Below are 20,247 nucleotides of genomic sequence, written 5' to 3'. Positions count from 1 at the left end.
TGTATTTTGCCTGGAAACTAATTGGCAGCCCATGTGGTTCTTCTAAAATAGAAGTAATGTGGTATCTATGGGTGGCCCCGGAGACCAACCCGGCGGCCACTTTCTGCACCACTTGCAGCTGTTGACTGCAGCTCTCATAATCCCCAGCTGAACGCCATTGCATCAGGGGATGCTGGGAGTTGTAGTCAACAACAACATCTGGGACTCCCTGTTACAAGGAACAGTTGTCTCTACCATCATGGGTATCACCTTGTCGTCCACTCCCAGTGTCCTTTTCACTCCAGTAGAGCATGCTCTTCACCCCACCCCCAACCCGAGCCACTTGCCCTACCGGGGTGTACCTCTTCTCCTCGCAGTTGAAGCTAGGAATGGCCCTGCTGCCACTGCCTGGCTTGGTGGTATGGTCTGAGAGCGCTCATGTACCACCAGCACCAGCATGGCCTCAGCATGCGGAGCACCCACCCACAGATGGGGGAACATTATACAGTGCTTTGCTTCAAACTGCCAAAGGAAGATTTGTAATTGGCCAGATTTATTTTGCACATGGCATAAAAGTGATAATGCTTCTCACCTTCTGTATGCATCCCTCTGCTGATCCATGACAACATGCCTGACCTCTACCTGTGACGTACACCTGAACAAGGCAGCAGAAGCCTTGGGCCAGCCCTGTCCTGGCACTCTGGGAGCCTCACCTGGCTCCGGTATCATTTGAGACTTCACTGGGATGTCACACGTGCACATGCCAACGGAATACTTGTGATTGGCCTGATTTATTTTGCACATAAAAAGCGATCGTGCGTCTCACCTCCTCTTTGCATCCATCTACTGATCTATGACCTCACGCCTGACTGCCGCCTGTGACACACACGTAAACCACCCCAGTTCTTGTTGGAATTTGTAATTAATTTTTCAAAGCGCCCACAAAGGAAGTCACCCACTCCAGTTACAGAGTAGTGGTTGCTGCAGTTATCCAAAGAAAATGCATGGAGATTGTTGTACAATCTAAGCCAAATAGGTTGATTGGTGAAGTACAGTGGGAAATGACTTGACTAGCAAGCCAGAGGTTGCTGATTCAAATCCCCACTGGTATGTTTCCCAGACTATTTCTGGGATGTATGTTTCCCAGACTATGGGAAACACCTATATAGAGATACAGGAAGATGATAAAAGGCATCATCTCATACTGCATGGGAGGAGGCAATGGTAAACCTCTCCTGTATTCTACCAAAGACAACCACAGGGCTCTGTGGGCGCCAGGAGTCGATACGGACTTGACGGCACACTTTACCTTTACCTTTACATTTTGGATAGGAAAGACCTAGCCCTTTCTAAAGGCTACACGATGGATAGGTGGAGAGAGAGAGAGATCTACTCTCCAAGAGGAAAGGAAGTGGACTGACTCCCCACAGGAAATACCTGAGGAGTCAAGGCAGGGGACATAGAGTAGAGGCAAGCAGGGACAGGTAAGGAGACCCTCACTAACTACCTCTACTCTCAGTGCCCCTAGTGGTCATTTGGATATTGGGTACACATGGTCAATGCACTGGAATTCCATCTCCAACAGTTCTTGTCTTTGGCCCACTCAGGACAGATGGCTTCGGACATCCTGCTTGCCCTTTGCCCCCCTAACCCTGTGCTTTCTACCTTTCCCCAGCGGATGAATGGGTAGCTGCCAACACAGAGCTGGTTGAACGCTGTGGCTATACTGCCAAGGAACTTCCTACTGGAGAGAAGCTGTTGTTCCGGGTCATTGCCGTCAACATCGCAGGCAAAAGTCTACCGGCCACTTTTGCGCAGCCTGTCACCATCCGAGAGATTGTCCGTGAGTCTGCTTGTGCCTTGTGAAGCCTGAGCTTCTAGAATCCAGCCTAGCACCCTGGGTCTGGTTGACTAAGGGAGAGGCTATAGTGCAGAATCAAGAGACATGTTTTGTATGTAGAAAGGCTCAGCTTCATTCTGTTATATCAATTTAAACAATACTCTGGTCCCAGGACAGAGAAGACACTAATGGGCTAGACGAAGCATCCGTTTGCCTTGTTCTTTATCCAGCTAACTGACAAATGAATAGTAACAAGTCAGTGGGAATGGATGGCATGCATCCGAGATTACTTAAAGAACTCCTACATGACATTGCCAAACTGGTATCTTAAATCCTTAATGAACTGCTAAACTCAGCCTGGATGGTGGCCATTGTCATGTCAGGTTGTAACGAAAGGATCTCAAGGAAATAGAGACCTGTCAACCTACGTTTTGTTCTAGATTAACTGGTGAGAAAGCTTTGTTCCTTCCCTCTAGGCCATTCAGCTCTCTTGCCTTTCTCAGCAGTTTCATTTTAATTAACTCTCTGGAAGATGCTTTAAGACAGGCATTCCCAACATAAGGTATTCCAGATATTGCCGAACTACAACTCCCATCACCCCCAGCCACAATTTATGTGGTACAACATCTGGAGTCCCATAGGTTGGGAACCCCTGCTTTAAGATATGGATCACATACACATTGCGCTGAGCTTTGGGATCTGCACTGACTGTTTTGCCAAATGATCAGAAACCACCCCTTAAATAAAAAACCGCAGAGCCCAACTGATTTTTTTGACTTGCATGCCAGTTGTCAGAATTGTCTGAGTGTCAGCAGCATTATGTTCACTCAGTGCACATACTTGAACATGGCCATTTGGATGACAGCTAGTGCTAATTCAACTGAGACAATGACCCCTGGTAGTTTCTATAGATATTCCTTCTGCATAATATCTATCTATCTATCTATCTATCTATCTATCTATCTATCTATCTATCTATCTATCTATCTATCTATCAAACTTCTATACCACCCAAATCTTCATCTCTGGGCAGTTAACATAAAACGCATATAAAAAGTTAAAACAATTCAACCATTTAAAATCAACCATAAAATTAAAACAGACAATTTTTAAAAGGTGGGAAAGCTTGGGTGAAAAGATGAGTTTTCAGATGTTTTTTTAAAAAATGCCAGAGATGGGGAGGATCGTATCTCAACAGGGAGCACATTCCACAATCTTGGGGCAGTAACCGAGAAGGCCTGTCTCTATGTAGCCACTAGACAAATTGGCGGTAACTGGAGACGGACCTCCTCAGATGACCTCAATGGGTGGTGTGACATATAGTGAAGAAGATGCTCTCTTAGATACCCAGGGCCTAAGCCATTTAGGGCTTTAACTAGCACTTTTTTTTTGCCCGGAAACCAATTGGCAGCCAGTGAAGCTCCATCAGCAAAGGAGTAATGTGGTCTCTCCGAGATGACCCAGAGACCAGCCTGGCTGCCGTATTCTGAACCAATGGAAGTTTCTGGACTATGTACAAAGGCAGCCCCACGTAGAACGCATTACAGAAGTCAAATCTGGAGGTTACCAACAGATGTACCACAGTTTTGAGGTCATTGATCTCGAGAAACGGGCGCAGCTGGCGTATCAGCCAAAGCTGATAGAAAGCACCCCTGGCCACTGCCTCAACCTGAGAAACCAAGGAGAGGTGTGGATCCAGAAGTACTCCCAGACTGCAAACCTGTTCCTTTTGGGGAAGTGTGACCTCATCTAGAACAGGAGATTGTTTGTTACATTTACATCCCACTCTTCCCGAAAGGCTCAGAATGGCTTACAGTATACTTTAGAATTAATATTTACTTAATGTGCTATTTACTTAGTGCACCAGTGGTGATATTCATAGCCTGGGTGTGAGCCCAGAGGGCCTGCCATCCACATTCTCCCCTCCTTCCCATCCCTACCGCCCTCCATTTCCCCCCATGCCCTCCCACTTGCCCTCTCTTCTTCCTCTCTGCAGAACAACCCAAAATCCGTCTGCCTCGCCACCTCCGACAGACGTACATCAGGAGAGTTGGGGAGCAAATCAACTTGGTGATCCCCTTCCAGGTGAGCACCAGTTTGGGGAAACTCACAACACTGGAATTCACAGCTGAGGACATTTCTGTGGGAAGTTTACAACCCTGAAATCCCAAAAAGTAGACACAGTTGCCTAAATTAAAGCAATCCTCTGCACTTGTTTGGTCAATGACTGAAATAAAGATTCCATTCCATTCCAGTCCTCTGCAGTTGGCTGTGTGTATGGCAGGGGAGGAGATTCATGGGTGGGTGAGCAGTCCTTTGAGTCATAACCCAAGGACTAGGCTGGCCTTACCAATCGGCAGGTATAGATGGGTGTCCAGCCAAACACAGCAGGGGCAGCACGGCTGTTGCTCCCTCCTTGCCTTTGTGATCACGTCTCGGATGGTGGTACAGCATGGAGCAGGGCCCCTCTGAAGACACAGAGTATGCATGGCAAGTTCATACGGGTGGGTGAAGTCCTTTAGAGCAGGGATTCTCAACGTTGGGTCCCCAGATGTTATTGGACTTCAATTCCCATTATCCCCAACCAAAGGCCACTGGGGCTGGGGATTATGGGAGTTGAAGTCCAATAACAGCTGGGGACCCAATGTTGAGAATCCCTGCTTTAGAACTCCAGGTCCCGAACTGTTTAAGGCTTTAAAGGTCAAAAGCAAGATAGCAGTCCTGAGGCAAGGAACTACCAGCTAACAAGAATGGTAATTAAGGAGCCTGGTGGGTCTAGGGCAGGGCTTCACAACTTTGATCCTCCTGTAGATGTTTTATAACTCCCATAATCCCTGACTATTGACCACTATGCTGGGGATGATGGGAGTTGTAGCAGCTGGGCGGGGTGGTGGTGGTGCTGAAATAGTGCAGCCCTGGTTTAGGGCCAAGGGGCAGCTGCTGCAGCTACTCACCACAGTGAAGCCTGGGAGTATTGGGAAACAGCTTGTGTGTGTTTGGGAAGATGGGAGATGGGAGTGGGTGGGGAGCACCATTTTAATATTGGCCCAGGGCATCCAAATATCCAAGGGGATGAAGTCGTCGAAAGGAAGGTTGAGAGAAGCTTTGTTGAGGCCTTGCATGACTTTGTGGGGTCTGGGAAGCTGCTAAGATGGGGTGGAGAGGTGGTGGGGCTATGCACGTGTGGTATTTTGTTTATGGACCTTAAATTCCTAAAGCCACCCATGTCTTCATCTGAGAGCTCCACAGGGGATAGTTCACAAGCATGGGACAAAATGACTTTGTAAGGTGGCATTGTGGCAGAGATGAGGTATCCTGTTAGGATCAAGACCTATGGTGCTAGTGCCAAGTGTTTCCCCAACTCCAGGGCAAACCCCGTCCGAAAGTGTCATGGTCGAAGGATGGGCAGCCTCTGGACCCCAAAGAGATCCATGTCCGCACTTCAGACATGGACACAATCCTCTTCATCCGCTCGGCTGCCCGGCATCACTCAGGCATCTTCGACCTCTCGGTTCAGATTGAGAACATGGAGGACAAGGCTGCCTTCAAGATCCGTGTTGTGGGTAAGGACCACCCCCACCCCAGGAATCTTACAGTTGTGACAGCAAATTTATCTTTATTTTAAAGAGCAAATAATGGCTGATGTACCGCACAGGGGTATGCCAGCCCAATAGCTTTGCATGCACGCAAGTGACGCATAAATGCAAAAATTGTGCAAATGGTGTTACACAAGAGCAAGCTTATTGGAAAATGGCTTCATTTGTGCAATTTTTTGAATTTGCGCAGATGTGCAGCTTTCATGCTCACACCGTTACTGGGCTGACCTACCATTTGAGTGTTATGTCAGCTGGGGCATGAGGGTAAAGATGGTAGGAGGAAGGTGCTGTGCAGAGGTGGGACACGGAGTCAACATGCATGTTTCCTCAGTAAGAGTCATTTCTTGTCAGGGATGGCACTTTCTCTCAAAGGGTGGATATGACCTTGGATTTCAGGGGTGAAGTTTCAATTATTTATTTGGTTAATTACATCTTTATCCTGCCCTTCCAGAGCTCAGGGCAGTGTTCACACTTCTCTCCTTCCCTCCCCCTTAGCCTCACAGCAACCCTCTGAGTAGATTAGGCTGAGAGGGAAGGAGGCTATTCTCATGATCAGGCGAAATCGGGCTAGGGGAGCCTAGCTCGATTTCGCCTGACCGTGAGAACCACCGGGCTCGCAGGCGAGCCCGGTGGCCTCCAAGCGGTTAACCCGCTTAAATAACCCTCCCCTAAGTCCAGGTTAGCGGAGCGAGCGCTCTGCTAACCCGGGATCTACAATTCTGAGTTGCTGCAGTGCGGCTCCGTGCCACGGCAACTCACGAGTAGACCCCCGACCGGGAGGCTAAAAAGCAACCTCCCGGCTCGGGGGTCTCGCCAGCATGCCCTGTGCACTTGTGCAGGGCATGCTGGAGCTTCCGGGGGCTACGTGGGCCCCGATTCTCCCAGCCCCCACCAGCTCCGTGCGGGTAGCCGCTAACCCTCCCCAGGCGGCTCCCACTGATCGTGGGAACCGCCTCAATGTGTGGCCCAGGGTCACACACAGTAGCGAGCTTTATGGTCAAGCTGAGAGTTGAACTTGGGCCTTGCCAGTCTTTGTTTGATACTCTAAATACGACACCACACTGGCTCTTAACAGGCCAAAGTATGCAGCAAGATGGCCCCTCCAACATTTAGTACCAAGTTCTTTGTCTAACCACAACACTGCTTTCAGCTCCTTTCATTTGCCACACCCAGTCCCTCCTCGCCCTAAAAATCTACATGCTTCCTGACACCTTTAAGACATCCATCCAGGCATGCTTGGGCCTGTAAGCCTCCAACTCATCTTCTCCCTCTCAACGCCTCTGGCGCCGTCACCCATTCTGCCCAGTCCAGGATTCCAGTTATGGGGAGAAACCACAGGAGCTTTCCCAGACAGCAGGCTTTACTGTGAGTTCAAAGCTGCCGAAAAGAAAACCAACGCAAACAGTGGATTTTTTAAAACCCCAGACATAAATCAGCCTAAATTCTAACACACAATGAAAAACACAAATAGTGTGTGGAAGTACTTCCTGATAGCTTGTGGGGACTTTGGGGTAAATTTGGCCGATATGTGAATGCACACCTCCATTCCGGAGGAGATGCGAACTAAAAGCCGGGTGTTGAAAAACTTAATCCAGGCAATTAATGAAATCTAGAAATCTTGTCCTTCCACAGCATTCTAAAAGGGTTTTGTGGGGAACCAGTGATCTCTGTAACAGGGATTCCCAGATGCCCCAAAGACCATTGCAGTTGTTGGGGATGCTGGGAAGTGTTGTCAAGAACATCTGGGAATCCTGTTACAGGGAACACTAGTGGAACCAACACAAATGGGGAGGCAGGCAGACCGCTCTGGGCTGCTTGTATTTCGAGCACTGGGCCCTAGTCCCACACAGTGCTGGCATCCCACCCAATCTGCGCCTTTCCCAGGATGCCCACCTCCCTCAGCACACAGCTCCTCTTTTCCCACCCTCAGCAAAGTTGTCCCCTCCCTCTTAACATAGTCTTGGCCAGCATCAGGGGTTGACACCATTGATCAGCTGCCAAGGCCCAGACCCATCAGAAGGGCCCTTTCCTATCCAGGCCTGAGGCCATTTCCATGCCCAGAACTCTTGGCAGAGTGACTCGCAGGACCTAGGAAATTGCACTTTCCTAGGTGTTGCTTCCTCTCTCGTCTTTGAAGGGAAGCCCTGCCCCAAACCTTAAGAGGGCCCAGGCAGGAGGAGGCCCAAAGAGGGCAGTTTGCTGAGGGCCCTCTGGAACCCGAGCAGTTCAGACTGGGGGAGAAATAGGAATCCACGAGGAATGGGTAGCCTCTATGTGTATGGAGGTCTGTATGGAGCTCTACAGAGCTCCGCACACACACACACACACTGCAGGCAATCCCTACACACAGACCCTCCCAAACATTTGTGATGGTTCCGCCAGGGCAAAGGGAGACTGTTGTGGGGACAGAAAATGTGGATGGAACAGGGGCTGGATGTGGTGAAGGCTCCAGGAGCCTCTCTGGGGCTTCATGCAGAATGTTGCAGATTAGGGAGTGGCGTGGGGACCGAGGCAGGGAGGCACGAGGGCTCTTCTCTCTCCTTTTCCTATGTCTCCTCCTCGCTGCAGCTGCTAAACTGTTAACAAGCCTTAATCCAGGCCTGGCCTGCCAGTCTCCCTCCCCCCCCCCCGTGGGAATCCTCCATGCCCCCAACTCACAGGCCTGGCATGGGAGAGATGAAAGAGACTGTCCGAGTTGGCATTATGCAATAGCAGTCTCCTGCCGGCTGCCCTGGGCGCACAAGAGGTGCTGGTTATGACACACAGAGAGAGAGAGAGGGGGGGGGGAGAGGGAGAGGGAGAGACTTGCTGGGGTGGCAGATGCCCTCTTCTCCCTGTCCCATGCAGGTTCTAGCTCATCCAATTTTTACCCACTTTCTGCCCCCCCCCCCCGCCTCCCTCCTTTCTTCAGTGCTTGGTACCCATCTGTCCCCTGCCCCAAATTCTCCATATCTGTTGTTTTCTCTTCCCGGCTCCCACCCTTCCCCCATTTGGGAGGGAGGGATCATATTCCTCCGCTCTATATTTAAGCTCCCTTGATGGGTTAAGCCAGATGCCACCCCATTCCAGTGCTGCAGAAAAGACGCTCCCTGCACTCTTCAGACACACACACTTTCTGATCAGCCGCCTCTAATCCCTATTTGGCTGGTGGAATGTTTGGAGTGAAATTTAGCATCTTCCAAGAGGCTTCTGGGAATCTGCCTTTGAAGAAGAGCATGTCTGTAAAGAGGCTGCCTTCCTCTCTTCCCAGCCTTCACAGGCCTCTGTGTGTGTATGTGCATTTGTAGTGCACACACTACAAATGGTGGGAGGGCAGTTACCCACATCCAGTCTAAACTAGGAGGAATAGTACATTGGTTGCCTGAGTCATCTACTCCGCTGGTTTTGCAGGCAACATCAGACATAAGAGGGACTCAATACCTCCTCCCATGCCTCTTTCCCATAATCTGGACTAGAAAAATGGTAAACCCATGGATTCTGTTGTGCTAAAAAGGAAGAGCCTTTGTTACCAATTTTTGTTAACACATGATTCTACTTTCCAATTGTGTAAGAGGGGAGTTCATATCATCCTATGAAAGCCTCCTATCCTAATGTCGGAGCTGTGTGTGACCCCGTTGGCCGATTGTTTTGTCAGTGAAAACCATGCCACCCATGATCATGTGCTAAGCAGCTGCTGGGTCAGAGGGATTTCCTGCCTACCTTGTTAAAGAGCTAGGTGCCGCTGCTGGGTAGCAGTGAGTCCTCCGACCTGGCTTCTGCTTCCCACATGATCATGGATGGCGCCTCCAATGTTGGTTTTAACTGGCAAACTATCAGCAAGCGGGAGTGTGCACAGTGTGCACAGCTCCCAAATTAAAGTAGGAGGCTTATCCTACCCTAGTGATCATGTGAACTGCTCTGTTTATTACTACTACTACTACTACGACTGATAGTTATATACTGCTCTTCAACCAAAGTTCTCAAAATGGTTTACAAAGAAAAATTAAATAATATATAAATAAGATGGTCCCCTGTCCCTGTCATGGGAAGAGAACTGGTCTTGTGGTAGCAAGCATGACTTGTCCCCTTAGCTAAGCAGGGTCTGCCCCAGTTGCATATGAAAGGGAGACTTGATGTATGAGCACTGTAAGATATTCCCCTCAGGGGATAGAGCCGCTCTGGGAAGAGCAGAAGGTTCCAAGTTCTCTCCCTGGCAGCATCTCCAATATAGGGCTGAGAGAGATTCCTGCCTGCAACTTTGGAGAAGCCGCTGCCAGTCTGTGTAGACAATACTGAGCGAGATGGATCTATAGTCTGACTCAGTATATGGCAGCTTCCTATGTTCCTATGTTCCCCAAATCTAAAAAGAAACATAAGGCAGATACCAGCGACAGCCACTGAAGGGATGCTGTGCTGGGGTTGCATAGGGCCAGTTGCTCTCCCCATGCTAAAGATAAGAGAATCGCCACTTTTGAAGGTGACTCTTTGCTCGATTAGCAGGGCACTCAACCCTTTGTGTCCCGTTTCTCCTGCAGAGAAGCCAGGTCCAGCACATAATGTGATGGTGAAAGAGGTGTGGGGTTTCAATGCCCTAGTGGAGTGGGAGCCACCCAAGGATGATGGGAACTCGGAGATCACAGGCTACTCTATCCAAAAAGCGGACAAGAAGACCATGGTAAGGTGATCCCGTCTCCCGATTGAGGAGAGCTGCCTCAGCAAAGTCCAAACCTAGTAACATTAAGCTGGGTTGTTTCTGGCCTCTGCTGAGAGTATGTGCTAGGTGGTGGCGATCCCTGCTCACTGAGATGTGCAGTATGGAGGCAGCCTCTTGGCAGATCCTGGCAGTGACCCCTGGTTTTCTCTGACACTGTCAGAGAAAGCACGCTCCAGGCTCTGCAAGATTCACATTTCATCCGTGGCAAGCCAGTCTTTCAATCCGCTTTAGTTACAGCTGGAAGATTCGGCAGCCGTCGTGCCAAGCCTGCTGTGGAAGCAGCAGCAAAGGGCATGAATGGTGACTCTAGAGCAGTGATCTTCACTAGGGTTCAAGTGGGGGCCACTTTGGCAAAAGGAACTGCAGTGTGAGAGCCATTTCCCACGGTGTTGATTGTCGCACAGTACTGCGCCTTTCTCAGTGCTGGGAGGGCCCTTTAAGAAAGACGGAGCCCTCTCTTAAGAGCTCCGTGGGGGAAGGCACCGGGAAGGGCTACACCTTCCAGCACTCAGTGCAGGGGCCCCAGAAGGCTCCATTTCCCTTAAAGGAGTCCCTTGGTGCTGGGCAGAGTGCAACACTGCACGGTGGGAATAGTCACCTCTGCAAGGCGAGGAGATCTGGGTGCTTTCCAGACTAGCTGCTCAACAGCAGCAAAATACCTCCGTTCAGGCAAGTCGCATTTGAAATGTAAACAGCAGGGGGGAGCAGTCTCGTGGAAACCTAACAACCGGGGAAAAACAGCAACTTTTTTACGCTGGATATACGATGTCCTAGCTCTATATCGCAGGGATTAAATTCGAAACAAGGCATTGGGAATGTGAATAGCACACTGCAGTCCGCATTGGGTCATGATGCAGGAAGTGTGGAAACACACTTCTGAGATCTGACGTGAGCCCGTTGCAGGGTCTAATCTGGAAAGTGCCCTGGACTTGTGGTAGCAAGCATGACTTGTACTGTAAGATATTCCCCACAGGGGATGGAGCTGCTCTGGGAAGAGCAGAAAGTTTCAAGTTCCCTCCCTGGCATCTCCAAGATAGTGCTGAGAGAGATTCCCGCCTGCAGCCTTGGAGAAGCCGCTGCCAGTCTGTGTAGATAATACTGAGCTGGATGGACCAATGGTCTGACTCGGTATATGTCAGCTTCCTATGTTTGAGACATGGAAGCTACAACTGGGCCACCAGCAGCAGGTATATGAGACAGAAATGTGAGCTAGGAGACCGGCCATCCGAGCTGCGTTGCACACATTTTTGATGGGTACTTTGCTCCAGATGGCACAAGGCGTTAATGGTGCTAAATGTTTTTGATAGAAGAAGGTCCTAAGCTCGTCCCTGCCCCATTGCAGGCCCACCCTCCCCATAACAGCTTCTCTGACTGTCTCTGTCTCTGCTCTCCTCCCGGCAGGAGTGGTTCACTGTATATGAGCACAATCGTCTTCCGCGCTGCACGGTGTCTGATCTCATCATGGGCAATGAATACTTCTTCCGAGTCTTCAGTGAGAACATCTGCGGGCTCAGTGAGACCCCCGGGGTCTCCAAAAACACTGCCTACATTCAGAAAACTGGTAAGTGCCTGGCCAGATGGAGACCTGGGTTTCCTCCATGCTCTGGGAGGGCACTGGGTCCGTAGGAGTTTAGCAGAAGGGTTTGGATGTATTCTGAACCCAAGGAAGGGCAGGTATGCATTTGTGCTTTCGTGAGTTGGGTGGCTGGTGACTGGGAGCTTTCTCAGAAGCTGGGAATTATGGGTTTTGTGGAAGGGCAGGGGAATTCATAGGAACATAGGAAGCTGCCATATACTGAGTCAGACCCTTGGACCATCTAGCTCAGTATTGTCTACCCAGACTGGCAGCGGCTTCTCTAAGGTTGCAGGCAGGAATCTCTCTCAGCCCTATCTTGGAGAAGCCAGGGCGGGAACTTGGAACCGGCCTCCCTTCATGCCCATACCGGCTGGCCGGCTCTTCAGCCTGTGCAGGCCTTCCCCCTCCGGCGCGATGGCCATTTTGGAGGCCACCACATGACTGGGTCACGCAGAGGCCCATTGCACAGGCGTGGTGGCCTCCAAAATGGTAGTGGCCTCCAAAAAATGGCCAGTTTGGAGGCCACTGCGCTGGAGGGGGGAGGCCCGAATGGGCTGAAGAGCCAGTCAGCCGGCCAGTATGGGCATGAAAGAAGGCCGGTGGGGGGAGGGGGAACCTCCACAGATCCCCTCACCGCCTTCAACAACTCCCCCAAAGGGGGTAAGTAAAAAAAAATAATTTTTTTTTTAGATTTAAAAATAAAATATAAAATGTTTGCGAACCCCCCGAACGGTCGATGGTTCGGTTCAACCCTGAACTGTTTGTACATCCCTATAAGGGGAATATCATACAGTGCTCACACTTCTAGTCTACCTTTCATGTGCATCCAGGGCAGACCCTGCTTAGCTAAGGGGACAAGTCACGCTTACTACTACAAGACCAGCTGTCCTCCCCACTGAGTTCCACTGAGTTGGGAATGTTGAAGTGGAGGGGAATGGTGCCAAGCAGGCTGTTGCAGGAGGCCCAGATAGAAGAAACAGTTCTATGGTTTCTTGGGGAAGAGGTAGGGGCCTATACTGGAGTGAGGAAGGACTGAGGATCTAGGATCCCTGGGTACTCTAGCATCCACTGACTGATCTCTGGATCTCCCCCGTCTTGTCTTCCTTTTCCCTCCAGGATTAATCAGTAAAGAGTTCAATTACAAGGAACACGACTTCAGCATGGCCCCCATTTTCCTGACACCGCTGATAGACCGGACAGTGGTGGCTGGATATACCACCGCCCTGAACTGTGCTGTGAGGGGGCACCCCAAAGTAAGCACTAAATGAGGAGGTGAATGGGGTGAAATGGGATTGTTGGGAGCAGCTGTATAGGAATCCCAGGGTGGGGGGCAGTAGGCGGGATGTGAGATAACAGAAAGGAAATAAAACAGGAAGAGTGGCTGGGTAGTTGTATGGATATATAGGGTGTAGTGGACTAACCAATGGCAATATTTTATATTTTTTTAAAAAACCCAAAACACTAGCTGACATTCAGAGGAAGAAGCGCTTGTGCAGTGAGAGAGCAGCCTAACAGAATTTCTCAACTAACTGCATCAGGGAAGCGGCAAGTTTTGACACCCTCCCCTTCCCCAGGAAGCCCTCTGTGCCACCCAAAAATATGTCCCTGAGGGTTGTGCAGCCTTTGGGGACATATTTTTGGGTGGCACAGAGGTCTTCCTGGAGAAGAGGAGGGCATCAAAAATTGCTACCTCTCTGGTGCAATTGGCTGGGAAGTTTTGTTAGGCTGCTCTCTCACTGCACTGGCACTTCCTTTCTCTAAATGTCAGCCATTATTATTAAAAATTAGATAAAATCATGCAAAACAGCCTTCTACCACTGGTCCATCTAGCTCAGTGTTGTCTAAACTGACTGGCAGCAACTCCTCAGGGCTCCATTTAGCTATCAAGGCATAACAGCCACTGTTCTCCATGAATTTGTCTAACCCTTTTTAATTGGCAACAAATTCCGTACATTAGTTGCTGTGTGAAGAAATAATTTATTTTGTCATTCCTGAATCTACTGCCCATGGGGTTAATTGCTTCCCATTCAAGCTGAAATAGGAGTTGCTTATTTTTATTTATTTATTTATTAGTTACATGTTTATACTGCCCAAACCAATGGTCTCTAGGCTTTAAGAAACTGAGGGTTGGTAGCACACTTGCAATCCAGCACTTGGCTTTGGGATCTTTGTCACAGGGCACAGGCTTCTGTTTCAGTGGAAAAAACTTGACATGAATGTTCAATTTCAATGCTAAAAAATCCACCTGGGCGCTTTCCAGATAAGCTGCTCAACAGCAGCAAAATGCCTCCATTTGGGCAAGTCACATTCAAAACATAAACAGCAGGGGGAGCAGTCTTGTGGAAACCTAACCACCTGAAAAAACAGCAACTTTTTTACACCGGATATACAACATCATAGTATTATATCGCAGCGATTAAATTCGAATCAAGGCAATGGAAATGTGAACAGCACCCTGCTGTCCGCATAGGGACTGCGGTGTCACAGTGCAGGAAGTTTGGAAGCACACTTCCAAGATCTGACGTGAACCCATTGCAGGGTCTAATCTGGAAAGCACCCTGGCAAATTCTGACACCTTCCCCCCACCCTCTGAGATTTGCTCAGATCTCTGATTTTTAGCTGGGACTGCACTTGTCCTGCGGCAACTGACTAGGTGGTACAATTTAGAATGGAGTGTTGTGCTTAGGATATCTGGATCCCTTTCCAACTTTCTTTTTCTGCTCCCAGCCCAAAATAATCTGGATGAAGAACAAAATGGACATCAGTGGAGAAGCCAAGTTCCTGCAGAAAAACAGCCAAGGGGTGCTGACCCTCAATATCCGCAAGCCGAGTCCTTTCGATAGCGCCACTTACTCCTGCAAGGCCATCAATGAGCTGGGTGAAGCCATTGTGGAGTGCAAGCTGGAGGTCAAAGGTGACTACAGGGCAAAAAGGAGAAAGGCTTAAAGCTTGTTCGAGGACCCTCTTCTGAAATAGGACGCCTGTGGCAATGGCTACGCCTCTGCCTGTTTCCCCACTGGCGACTCGTATCCCAGTCTTGCCTGCCATGTTTCCTTCTTTAGTGTGTCTATGTTTGCATGTGCTGTATTCCTAACAAATATGGCAGTCTGGGCTGGTGCAATGGTAGCAGCAATGAACAACTGGTGCATGGGCCAGGTGATGACCACCCCACCCCCAAATTGGCAGACCAGGGAGTGAGCTGGCTCTCCAAATATTTTTAATAAGCATTGGCTGAGGATACAGACATGTCGTCATAACCAGGGTTAGCAGTGGTCACATGTAATGCTGAACCAGAGTAGTGGAAGATGTAGGCAAATCTGTGTGCAAGGAGGGAGGGAGTCCATGATCCCACAGGTCAATCCCTAAATTATGCTTAACTGGTATGCTGCTTACATGACATGGATATGACAGATTAATATAGACTGAGATATTGCTAAACAGGCTTTAACCCCACTGTAGTACTCACACTACTGGCACAATAAAAGCAAAAAGAAGATGGGTTTTCCCATCCTTTTTAATGCTGTTTTGTGGGATTTGCAGGTGTGGAGACCCTGGGCCACACCACAGATCTGGGGTACAGAATCAGGAGGTGATCATCCCAGAGTTGGCTGCAATTATATGCATGCTTATCAGGGCCCATTAGAACCCACTCCTTGATGCTGTTCTCTTTCTCCTTCTGTAGCACCCCAGTAATCTTCTTGCTTCAACTGCCAGGACTGGAAAAGGTGAGTAACACACATACAACTTTTCAGTGGCTGACATACTGCCTAGTGACATTGCATTTGTTCAATGTGCATGAGTTGTGCAAATGCAAAATTTGCGCAAATTGCATTATACAAGAGTAAGCCTGGGCTTACCATACTCTTGGTTTGTCAGCCATTGTGGATTTCTAGACACTAGAATTCCTTTAAACACAGACACTGAGACTGGGTGGAAAAATAGGCTGCAGTTTGGGACTGGGTAACTGGGTGGGATGGGAGAAGTGCTGTGAGTTTGGTGTTAAGGCTAAAAAGAGCCTTAAGGGAGGAGAGCCTGCAGGGAAGACAGCTGGTCTTGTGGTAGGAAGCATGACTTATCCCCTTAGCTAAGCAGGGTCTGCCCTGGTTGCATATGAATGGGAGACTAGAAGTATGAGCACTGCAAGATATTCCGCTCCGGGGATGGAGCCGCTCTGGGAAGAGCATCTAGGTTCCAAGTTCCCTCCCTGGCATCTCCAAGATAGGGCTGAGAGAGACTCCTGCCTGCAACCTTGGAGAAGCCGCTGCCAGTCTGGGTAGACACTACTGAGCTAGATGGACCAATGGTCTGACTCAGTATATGTCAGCTTCCTATGTTCCTATGAGATATGACTGAATTGGGGAAGAAGGCCTAGAAGCCACATCTAGAGAGAGGGAGGGTCTGAGGGGGGGGGCATGACTGGGTGAATTGCCTTATTTGTTACTTGTCCCCTCCCAAAGAGCCAACTACACTGATTCCTGTTCTGCTCTCCCCACAGCTAACGATGGCCCCCTTCTTTTCTCCAGGAATGTCCCTTCCCACCATGTACTGATGCTAATGTGGGGGGAGGGGCATCAAAGTGTAGATCTCCTCTCCTTTGAAAAAGCCACGCATATCATACTTGGATAGAAGGAAGTACGATAGACTGACAGCTCCCCCCCCCACCCGCACTCCACTATCTGTCCATGTGTCTGTCTGGTTGGTTGTTGTGTCAATAAAACGATCTTGATGGGATAAAATGTGCATCGGTGTCCCTCTTTTTTGCAAAAGGGAGGAGTCCCTGAAGTGGGGCAAGGGAGACCTGTGGATGTGATCCAGGCTTGGAGGGTGGGAGGAGGGAGAATGGTCCTAGCAGAGGAGGTGAAAGATCAGCCAAACAGAACACGTTATGTTGAGTGGTTTTATTAAGGGGGACGGGGCGGGGGATTGTGTCCTCCTTACAGATGTTGCAGCAGCTTCTCACAGGGAGGAACGGTGTCCAAGACTGGGAAGCCTGCCTGGGAGGGCAACCTGGTTCTGTATTAGTTTTGGCGGGACAGATAAGATGATCCCCAAAGGTTCTTCTTCCTCACCTGGGATACATATTCTCTTTTCCTCCTGCTGCAAAGTACAAAGAACAACGCTAGTGAATCTGTGCCCTTTAAAATGATAAAATGCCCCTGAGCCTAAGAGATTCTTGACCAGTGTTCCCTCTAACAGAGATTCCCAGATGTTATTGACTACAACTCCCAGAATCCCCTAGTAAAAGCCATTGCAGCTGGGGATTCTGGGAGTTGTAGTCAACAACATCTGGGAATCCCTGTTAGAGGGAACACTGTTCTTGACCCAGCAGCCCTTGTTGCTGGTTAGGCCTCTGCCATGCTGGGCATCAGGACCTTCTCGTCCCCTTTGGGTTCTCCTACACTGTCCAATTTCCACTCCCATGCCCCCTGTTGTTTCTGCAGGTTTCCCAGAGAATCTGTGGGGAAGAGGAAGCTGGACTAGAAAGGTCTCGGGCCAGATCCAGCAAGGCTGTGCTTATGTACACTCAGGTGCTTCCAGGCCCTGAAGAGTAGCTGCTGCTGCTCCCCACAGCCTCCCACCTAGGGGTCCACAAATATTTATCAAGCCTCTATTTCTCCTTACTAAAAAAACCTCCCAGATTCCTTTGGCATGTGCAGAGGATGTATTGGTTTATTTCATTTAAAATATTTGTATCTCGACCCTCGGGGTGGCTTACAAAGGCAAAAAACTAATACATAATATAACAAGTTGTTTCAGTAAGAACTAATCTACCTACTTTCCTTTCACTGTCTCTACAACTGGACTAAATTGGGTTCAGATCGAGGTCCACAAGTTAGAGCTCTTGTACCTCAAATGTTCACGTGTCCATCATCTTGGATTGGGGAGGATTGCATCATTACAAACCGCACCATCGAGGTGTCCCTGTGTGTCACTCACTACAACTGTACCAAATTTGGTTCAAACCGGTTAGACAGTCCACAAATTAACGCACTTCTGCTGCAATCACGCGTCTGCCATCTTGAATCGGTGTGGATGACATCATCACAACCCACACCATTGGGGCATCCCTATGTGTCCTTATAGCTTTAGCAAATATGGTTCAAATCAGTTAGACAGTCCACAAGTTAGCGCACTTGCACCTCAATAGTTCACGCATCTGCCATCTTGGATCAGGGTGTATGACATCATCACAAACTACAACTTTGGGGCATCCCTATGTGTCCCTATAGCTTTAGCAAATTTGGTTCAAATCGGTTAGGCGATTCACATGTTAGCCCACTTGTGCCTCAAACGTTTATGAGCCCGCCATCTTGAACTGGGGTGGATGACATCATCACAGACTATGCCATTGAGGTGTCCCTGTGTGTCACTCACTACAACTGTACCTAATTTGGTTCAAAGTGTTTCCTGCTGTTTCTTTCCTTCTCTCATCCTCCATGCAAGTAAGAAAAGACTTCTCCCCTCTGCACTTGCCAGAGGCTTGGAAGAGAGGGACTTCCTCTCGCTTGTGCAGCAGTTTGGAAAAAAGAAACGGCAGGAGAGAAGACCTCTGTTTCTTGCCTTCTCCAAACTGCAATACAAAGAGAGGCTGTCGGAGGCTGCTGGACCACTTGCCCCCGGCAAGGGGGATTGCTGATGCTTCCATCCATGGTGCACCATCAGTCCCAAGTGTCGAGAGGGGTGGCAGTTCTTTGGGCAACTCGTGAGGGGTGTGCAAGGATCCTGAATTGTTGGGTTCTTTTAGGAGGGAAGCTGCGGCTCACCTATGAGTTCCTCCTCAGGTTTTGTGGCGTTGGAGTGTGTTCCCCTGTTCATAGGCGAGGGGGGCATCAGTGCGGTAAAAGCGCAGGCGGTAGAGCAGCCGTACCCACTGCCCAAAGATCTCGTCCTGTTTGAGAGGATGAGCCAGAAGTTGCAGATAGAATGTGCGGCCATTGGCCAGGCGGATTTTGAGCTGGTATCGTGTTTCATCATGAATGTAGATCCGGACAAATTTCAACGGCAGAAGCCTGGTGGATAGGAGAGGAGGGTGGGGGTTAGTCGGAAGGGAGTGAAAAGTGACAAGAGATGCCCAAGTCCCTCCCCCAATTGTCAAGGTGCTGCTCTCGCAGCGTGCAACTTTGCATGCTGTATGACTCTGCTGCCCGTCAGCCCTTACAGCTATTTCCGTGGTAAGAATAGCCCTCCTAGATTAGACTCAAGGCCTATCTAGGCCAGCATCCTGTTTTGCCCAGTAGCCCACATGATGACTCTGAAAAGGCCACAGGCAAAAGGTGAGGGCATGCTCCCTCTCCTGCTGTTATTCCCCTTCAACTGGTATTTAGAGTATTTTGCTTCTAGGCTGGAGATGGCCTATAGCCACCAGACTAGTAGCCATTGAAAGACCTGTCCTCCATGAATCGGTGGAGCACATTTTAAAGGAGCCATGGCCACATCCCATGGCAGAGAATTCCATAGATTAATTATGCGCTGTGTGAAATAATATTTCCTTTTGTCGGTCCTAAATTTCCTGGCAATCAGTTTCATGAGAGACCCTTGGTTCTAGTTAGGGGTTTGCATGTGTTGATGTTCACTGTTTGGTCCAAATTCAGACCAGACTGCAAGTCCACAAACCAGTTTGGCACGTTCAGTGGTTCAGCTCAACCGGTTCGGCGGTTCAATGGCCGGTGAAAGTCTTTGTGGTTTGGTCCAAATTCAGACCAAACTGCAGGTCCATGAACTGGTTTGGTGAGTTCAGCGGTTCAGTTCAAACTGGTTCGGCAGTTGGAGGGCCAATGAGAGGTACCTTCAAGAATAAATTAGCCGTTCCTTATAAGCGGTAAAAAGCCACCTAATGGTACAGTGGGGAAATGACTTGACTAACGAGCAAGAGGTTGCCGGTTCGAATCCCCGCTGGTGTGTCTCCCAGACTGTGGGAAACACCTATATCGGGCAGCAGCGATATAGGAAGATGCTGAAAGGCATCATCTCATACTGCACGGGAGGAGGCAGTGGTAAACCCCTCCTGTATTCTACCAAAGACAACCACAGGGCTCTGGGGGCGCCGGAGTCGACACTGACTCAATGGCACATTTTATAGGTGGTACTGCTGCTCCAGGCAGCTTCCAGGTGTGGTGGCACTCACTCCAGCAGCCTGCATGGCAGTGGTGCAGCTCCAGGACACACCTGGTCTCCACACATGCCGAATTTGGATTAAACCGCAAACATTGCTCCATGCACAGCCAAGTTCTAGTATTGTGAGAGAAGGAGAAAAATGTATCTGTCCAGTCTCTCTAATGTGCCGTCAAGTCGATTTTGACTCCACTCCATGCATAATTAAAAAGCCTCTACCATACTCCTTATAGCCTTCTGGACTCAATTCAAAGTGGTGATGATGAGCAATTAAACCCTAAGCAGCTGTACACACCTAAGAGATGGTTTCCCCCCATCTGTTCTATTATAAGTTCCAAGACTGACCAGGAATAGCCAGTTACGTTGAACATCTCTGTGCCAGGTCTTTCTCAAAAAGGTCTGCAGAGTCTCACTGGCTGCCCTTCGTTTGTGGAAGACCTGCCTCCTGGAG

General features: G+C 49.4%; 2 protein-coding genes across 2 annotated transcripts in view; one reads left to right on the top strand and one right to left on the bottom strand.

The window, feature by feature from the left end:
- The window catches only part of MYBPC2 (myosin binding protein C2), an 82,065-nt gene extending 65,641 nt beyond the window's left edge, over positions 1 to 16,424 (top strand). Inside the window, 9 exon segments of the mRNA XM_053264010.1 lie at positions 1,655 to 1,822; positions 3,816 to 3,904; positions 5,187 to 5,382; positions 9,930 to 10,069; positions 11,510 to 11,669; positions 12,801 to 12,937; positions 14,412 to 14,598; positions 15,367 to 15,409; positions 16,180 to 16,424. Coding sequence (XP_053119985.1) covers positions 1,655 to 1,822; positions 3,816 to 3,904; positions 5,187 to 5,382; positions 9,930 to 10,069; positions 11,510 to 11,669; positions 12,801 to 12,937; positions 14,412 to 14,598; positions 15,367 to 15,377 — 1,088 coding nt within the window. The 3' untranslated portion in view covers positions 15,378 to 15,409; positions 16,180 to 16,424.
- A 143-nt stretch (positions 16,425 to 16,567) lies between these two features.
- The window catches only part of GARIN5A (golgi associated RAB2 interactor 5A), a 33,178-nt gene continuing 29,498 nt past the window's right edge, over positions 16,568 to 20,247 (bottom strand). The window contains exons 4-5 of the mRNA XM_053258879.1: positions 18,449 to 18,694; positions 16,568 to 16,781 (exon numbers count right to left, since the gene is read on the bottom strand). Of these exons, the coding sequence (XP_053114854.1) occupies positions 18,463 to 18,694 (232 nt within the window). The 3' untranslated portion in view covers positions 16,568 to 16,781; positions 18,449 to 18,462. The remainder of the gene's footprint in view (positions 16,782 to 18,448; positions 18,695 to 20,247) is intronic.

Source organism: Hemicordylus capensis, chromosome 6, assembly GCF_027244095.1.
Source record: "Hemicordylus capensis ecotype Gifberg chromosome 6, rHemCap1.1.pri, whole genome shotgun sequence".
Classification (NCBI taxonomy): Eukaryota; Metazoa; Chordata; class Lepidosauria; order Squamata; family Cordylidae; genus Hemicordylus; species Hemicordylus capensis.
Note: the sequence above shows the minus strand (reverse complement) of the source record. Positions and strands in the feature narration are given on the sequence as shown.